Source organism: Phalacrocorax aristotelis, chromosome 2 (assembly GCF_949628215.1).
Source record: "Phalacrocorax aristotelis chromosome 2, bGulAri2.1, whole genome shotgun sequence".
NCBI classification, from domain to species: Eukaryota; Metazoa; Chordata; class Aves; order Suliformes; family Phalacrocoracidae; genus Phalacrocorax; species Phalacrocorax aristotelis.
In genome coordinates, this window is record NC_134277.1 from 31,794,590 (window position 1) to 31,801,112 (window position 6,523).

General features: G+C 44.2%; 1 protein-coding gene across 2 annotated transcripts in view; it reads right to left on the reverse strand.

Annotated features, from left to right (window-relative positions):
* The window catches only part of ETV1 (ETS variant transcription factor 1), a 67,767-nt gene extending 63,220 nt beyond the window's left edge, over window positions 1-4,547 (reverse strand). For both annotated transcript variants that reach the window (XM_075082943.1, XM_075082942.1), the window contains exons 1-4: window positions 4,393-4,547; window positions 3,697-3,830; window positions 2,821-2,908; window positions 990-1,037 (exon numbers count right to left, since the gene is read on the reverse strand). In XM_075082943.1, the coding sequence (XP_074939044.1) occupies window positions 990-1,037; window positions 2,821-2,908; window positions 3,697-3,741 (181 nt within the window). In that variant the 5' untranslated portion in view covers window positions 3,742-3,830; window positions 4,393-4,547. The remainder of the gene's footprint in view (window positions 1-989; window positions 1,038-2,820; window positions 2,909-3,696; window positions 3,831-4,392) is intronic.
* Between the last annotated feature and the right edge of the window lie 1,976 nt (window positions 4,548-6,523).

Consider the following 6,523-nt stretch of genomic DNA (forward strand, 5'->3'; position numbering starts at 1 on the left):
AGTTTACATTAAAATTTCAACTAGAAATATTAAGAACAGACAATGCATAAAAACTGTCACTCTTGAAATAAACAGTATTGTAAATACCAAAGAAAAAAATCAGAAAATATTGGTGAAGAGAAAAATGCACTTCAACAAGCAGAAAGCTACCTTGCATTTTGTTAAAGTTCTCTTAATGCAGCAGCTCATTTTTTGTTATTGTTAAATGAATCTCTCAAGAGCTACTCTGAATTCAGATTTCTACATTATTTTCTTAAACCTCCTCTCTTCATGTGCTCTGCAAGATTATTTGAAATACTTAGAAGCACAAGCAGGTGTAAAGCAGACCGATGCCAGTTTTCTAATCACCCAGTACACAATCTCACAACTATAAATACGAAGACAAAAATAACATGCAAAATATTTAAAGGTTTCTGGAAACAAAAAAAGAAATAGTACTTTTTAAGTATTCCATACACACCTAATGTTCTGTGTTGTGAACAAGGTGGAAAGAAGACACTTGCACTTAAATCTTGAAGCATCCCGTCCCGATGAACCCAGAGAAACTAATTTCTGCCATCAGAAAAGTACTCCACCAGAACACCAAATAATTATATGTGCTGCTCTGAAGGAAACAGCAAGCCCAGTTCTGGCTGTATGTAGTCTCTCGAGGTACAATAATATAAACCTGATCAATTGCAATTAAAATCTGAACAGAGGCTTAGAACTTGAAGTCTTGGTGCATTAGTTCTTGCCAAAAGCAGATGTGATTGTGAGCTGGAAGCAATTTCTCCTGGTAATTTGTGATGACACTGGGTAGAGCAGCCCCAGAGTCCCCAAAGACAAACTCATCAGAGGCTCTAATGTATGCATGACACATGAGGTGGCTCTTTTAGAGCTCAATTAATTGGGCTGAACATTAAGACAGCAAGTTCAGGACTTTTTTTTTTTTCTCTTTTCCCCCTCCAGAGTTGTTTTTCCTCTTTTTACAAGCAGTTTTTTTCCCTTACCTTCTGCAAGCCATGTCTCCTGTAATTGGCTCAGATCTTGAAAGAGTTCTGAAAAAGATGAAGACATGGATAAAAGACTCACACCTTTAATCTCTTCATAAGATTAAAATATGTCTGAAAATATATTTTTCCTAAAGAACAACGTACATGAATTCTATTTTGGCAGTCAAATGTACAGACAAAGAGGGTATTTTTGGGTTGCGGTTAATGATTTTTCTACACCTATTAATAAAAAAGTAGTACTTACTGTATTGTTTTATGAGCTCTTGAAATAATAACCAGAATCTTAACAAAGCTCTATAATGTAAAAGGCTCATTCAGCAATACATAGAAAAGTTAAAAATTATGATCTTTCTTACAGGGGAACTATCTCTCCTTACACAGCTCAGGCCTCCTCCTTTATCTGGGGCTATATCTGCCCCAGGTAAAGCTCTCAGACTTCAACAGGAGTTCTACCTGAGCAATGACTGAGTATTATTATTAGTAGGGTCGTAACTACCATATAAAATTTTTGAAGCAAAGACCCGAGATGCTGCAATAGCAAAAAGAAATGGGAAACCTTTAGTACTTCCCTTTATGTTTTACTTTGTATGACAAGAGAATCACCACTATTTCCTCTATGCTGTACTCACTGTGCTTCTTTAAAGTAAAACCACTTTCTCCATGGACTGAGTTTTGCAGCAGCTTATCTGTTTTTGCAATTCACTGAAATCAATTGCTTATAATGGGTGTAAACCAGCGGAGCATTCAGCTCCCTTGCAAAGCTCAGAAACTCAGTTATGAAAATTCTGTTTACTAAGACTAAGTAGGATATTTGAACTGACAAATGGTTTATTTTTAATTTACTGTATTTTGAGAGAGACTTCCTCTTTTATGAATGCTGACAGATAACTATTTACATACACTTATATGACAGAGGCTATTCATTTATCCTGTGGACTGATACCTCATGTTTATGTTGGGAAATCATTTAACTGAAAATCAGAAAGTTGTTTTCTTTTCTATCTACCCCAGAATGAACTTTTCTAAACAATTAAGTAGGGATTTTGAGAAGTGTATCAATGTGTCCTCACCCTGATAAGATTTATAGAGGGGTAAGTTGTAGGCCACTATGTACCTTCCTGTATGTCTTACGTACTTACAGCGGTGTAGGCGTAGCATCTATACTGATCTTGTAACTTAAAGAAGTGTTAACAGCTATTGCTAGACTACAGTTCTCAAGCTACAGTCATGGGAATGGCTACTGATGGGACTAAGTTACAAATCTTTGGCCCTCAAAAACTTGTCCGCTCTAGACTTCCTTAACGGAATTTCCTAGGATTTTTAACCCTACCAGTGTTACACAGCAACAGAAACAGGCTACCAGATACCAGGAGCCTGACTAGTAGCTCTGCAGTAAAGCTAGAGTGAAAACCAAGTCTCCACACAGGCATTCTGGCTCCTGCTGCCACCAGTGACTACACACCAGTGAAAAGGATGTTAAAAGACAGGACAAATGAGGAAAGCTCTGAATCTCAAGAGGACTGAAGGTGAAAAAGCCAGGTGCCATGACTTGCGTCAGATGCTGCAAAGGCTTGGCCTCAGTGCATGACATCCGTGTGCCACATGTACCTAAAATGCAACAGGGTACATCAAGGAAAGAATATCAACTTTATCAGTTTATGGCCTTTGCCAGTTTGTTTTGTAGTAGTAAATGCAATTTTCTTGTCTTGTTTATTCAGATTGATCTAGATATATTTATCTCCAAAACAAATAAATAAATAGCTCTCAAAAAGCTTCTCTGCATTAGTAAGTATGGGGCGGGGGGGGGGGGGGGGGAACAAGCCCTCACCTTCTGAATCATGAGCCAGGTCTCTGTTAATGAATTTTCTTTTCCTGACATTTGTCGGTCTCTCATTACAGTTTCTCCCACGCGGATTCTATAAACAGGAAAGATCAGTTACTTTAGAAATCTGAGGGTTTGGGTTGGTTTTTTTTTTTTTTTTCATTTAATGAAGAATATTCAAAGCCGGCATGAATTCTTTACATTTTCAAACAGGGAAATGATCGTCTTGCAGCCTCCAATTTCTAGCAAAAGCTATTGCTGAGCACCTAACATCCTCCAGAAGATTCCCGTGTCTAAAAGCAACACATATCTATTTATCTTTGTAGGCATCTATTTGTACAGATATGTATATAATGTGTTCAAGCAGCAACACAATGCCAACCGTGTATTTTTAGCATCTAAAGTACACAAACCTACACAATAGCACATAAATCCTTTCTGCATAAGCTACGCAGGAGAATACAGATATGAGATTATAATAGACTGCTTTGTTTCCCTGTGTTACTTGTAACATTGTTTGCAAAGTTCTGAAACAAAAAAAAAGAAAAAAAAGAAAAGAGATGTTAACGTTTGCCTCAACTTCATTCTTCTGAGCATTGCAGGCAAACGCAGCCAGAAACTTTGAATGCAGCTGTTGCTGCTCTTGCCTCTCTCATCCGCTAATCATGTGCATGATTTTTTAATCATCCCAAAACTGTCTTTAAAAGAACATGATGCTTTACTGAAATAACTAAGAAGATAGGCTCATCTTGCAGGCAAAACTCCCAGATGAAGAGTCGCCCCTACAGCGGTAACAAAGCAGATAACTCTGGCTGCAAAACTCCCCCACAGAAATAAGTCGGAGTCAAGTTTATAAACACAAACTTTGAACTGATCACTCACATTGGTGACCATGTAAGGCACTTGCTGGTCATAAAATCCATCCATTCTGCAGCTCTTCCACAAGTCTTAGCTCAGTGTTTTATTTACTGGGCATTTGATCTGGAGATTTCCTCGGGCTCTGGACTCCAGTCAGCCTAGAGGGGAATACAAGATGGCTTTTAGATTTTAAAAAAAAAAAAAAACCCATGAATGAACTGCTTGAATTTGCATAGCTAATTAACCTCAAAGAGTCCCATTCATAAAAACAACCCTCCCCTCTCTGCCTTCACCTGGGTTACAGGCTTCTGCCAGGAAAACACGGAGCAAAAGCACTTCGAGGCAGCAGCAGAAAGCAAGGCGAGAGGCAGGGTTTTATTTACACTCCCCGCCGTATCCCCCGGGCGATCCGCGCGAGTGGCAGCCCCGACTCTCGCAAACGTGTGCTCCAACTCGTAATGGCGAACGGCGGGGCTCGCCGCGCACCTCACGGCGGCGGCGGCGGCAGCGCCCGCCAGCCGCGGCCACGCACACACACACGCGAGCACATCCCCCCCCCCCACCGCGCGCGCACACACACACACACACACACACACACACACCCCCCCACACACACACACACACACGCACCCAGCCGCCTTCTCCCCCCGGGATCGCTTCTGCAGCCCACCGCCGCGCGATCCTGCGGGGCGGCGGACAAAGTTGCGGGGGAGGACCCACCTGAAGGCCACGCGCGGCGATCGGCTGCAAAAAATTCCCTCCAAATTTAATAAAAACATTAATTATTCCCCGGCACTTCCCCCTTGGAAGCAGCGAGCGCCACTGACAGAGCTCAATCCCGTGGTTTTTCCTCTCCTCCTCCTCCAGGGGCCCCCGAGCCGCGCCGGCGGATCCCCGCCGCCCATTGGCTCCCCGCGCCCCCCGCCGGATCGCCGCGCCGCCCGCCCCGGACCCGGACCCGGCCCCGGCCCCGGCACCGCCGCCCCCCCCCCGGCCCCGCCGCCCGCCGCCCCGCCGCGGGGGTGGGGGTGTCTCTCCGCTTCCCCCTCGGCTCCTCTGCCGGGTGGGGGGGTGGGGAAGGGGGGGTCGGGAATCGCAACTCGGATACGCGGCGGTGCCGCCACACGGATCCCGGCATCCTGCTGCGGGCACACCATGTCCCCCCAGTACACACACACCCCCCAGATGGCAGGACAAACCCTCCCCTCGCATAATTTATTTAAAAAAAAAAAAGTTCCGCTCCCCTGACTCCGAAAAGCAAACGCCCCCCACGCACACGCCCCCCCACGCGCCTTTTCTGTCGGCAGAGCAGTCCCGCAAAACTTCGCGGGAGCCCGGAGGTGAGGAGGTGAGCGCGGCCAGAGGCTCACGCCACATCTGCGGAGACTTTCCGCTGCTCTGTCAGGATCTGGTGCCATCCCAGGGTGGCTGCTTTCTGCCTTTTTTTTTTTTTTTTTTTTTTCCTTTTAGCTGAATCATAGAAAGCAATTGTTATTTCTACTATGATGACATAATTTCTAGGTTTTGTGGACAGAATTTGGCAGCATCCAGGCACCGGATCTAGGGGTTTTTTTTTTCGTTCAGTGGTGCCAGGACATATCAAGCTCAGGATTTCTGAGGACTTCTCAAAGAAAGTGAGCTTTCTTTTCTCTGTATAGAGTGGCTGTTGGAGGGCTGTGTCCAAAAGCTCTGCTTTTTCTGAACTGCCAAATTGCACCAAAGCAGATTGTGTGGTTTCATATAGCAGCTGTATTTGTCCTCTTTTTAAGCGCTGAATTCCAGGTATTGTGGGAATCAGGTGGTAAATTTAGTTATTCATGATGCTGTCTTGCTGCAAGATACGAAGTTTTGGATTTTATGATCTGTTGCAGTTCAGCAATTAACAGGCAGAGCCCCAAGCCAGCAAGTCCAAGTTTGCCCTCAGTCCTTTTCTGAGGCTTTTTTTTATAGCTAAGGGTGTAAAGGCAACTGAAGAAACCTGCTTTTGCATAAATTGCCTGCAGTGGTATTAATATTCAGATTACTTCTTCTGTACCACTTTGTTTTGACAATTACAGTTGTTTCTCTACACTCTGTTCTGGAGCATATTACTTTCTGCCACAACTTTTTTTTTCCCCTCCTCCTTTCTGATCTCACTGTTCATACTCACTTGCTACTTGTCCTGTCCAGCCAAGGAAGAGGGAAGCACCATGTGTCTGCCGCTTCTGTCCTTCCCATACCGCCTTGTCAGGGAAAATGTCCACCACCAGCAGATTGTTTCCACACACACACCCCAGCACACCTGGAATTACAGGAAAGTAATGATATGCTAAATGTTGGATAAACCTATAATCATTTTATTGTGTTCTTGGCCAAGTCTAAGTTGCTGCTCCTGTCATCCACTTTTGTGATATAACAGGGGAATAAAACTCTACCAAATGCTCCAGGTATAAATGAAATTTCCTGGATAACGAGGCCATGATTTTCTTATTTACACCCACACCTAGAATAGAGCAGCTGGTGAGCCAGGGATGATGGCCTTGTGGGAAGACTGCGGCTACAGATCTGTCCTTGGGGAGCACGTGGCCACTTTAACCCATGGATCAGCAGAACTGATGAAGCTACTGTTTCCCATTCTCCAACCTACCCTGCTGACCAGCCTGTCAAGCAGCTCCCAAAGCATCAGAGTTCACTGTGTACTCCTTCTAAACCAAAATCTGCGATGGATTGGCTTATCCTTAAACGGGGCTCTAAAATTTTTTGGGGTGTCAGCCAGACAAGCTAATTAATCCAGCCCCAACTGAAGTTTCCAAGGGACCTCTGACCCACCAGGTATTAAGTACCATCTGTAAAACTTGCACCGCTGGATCCC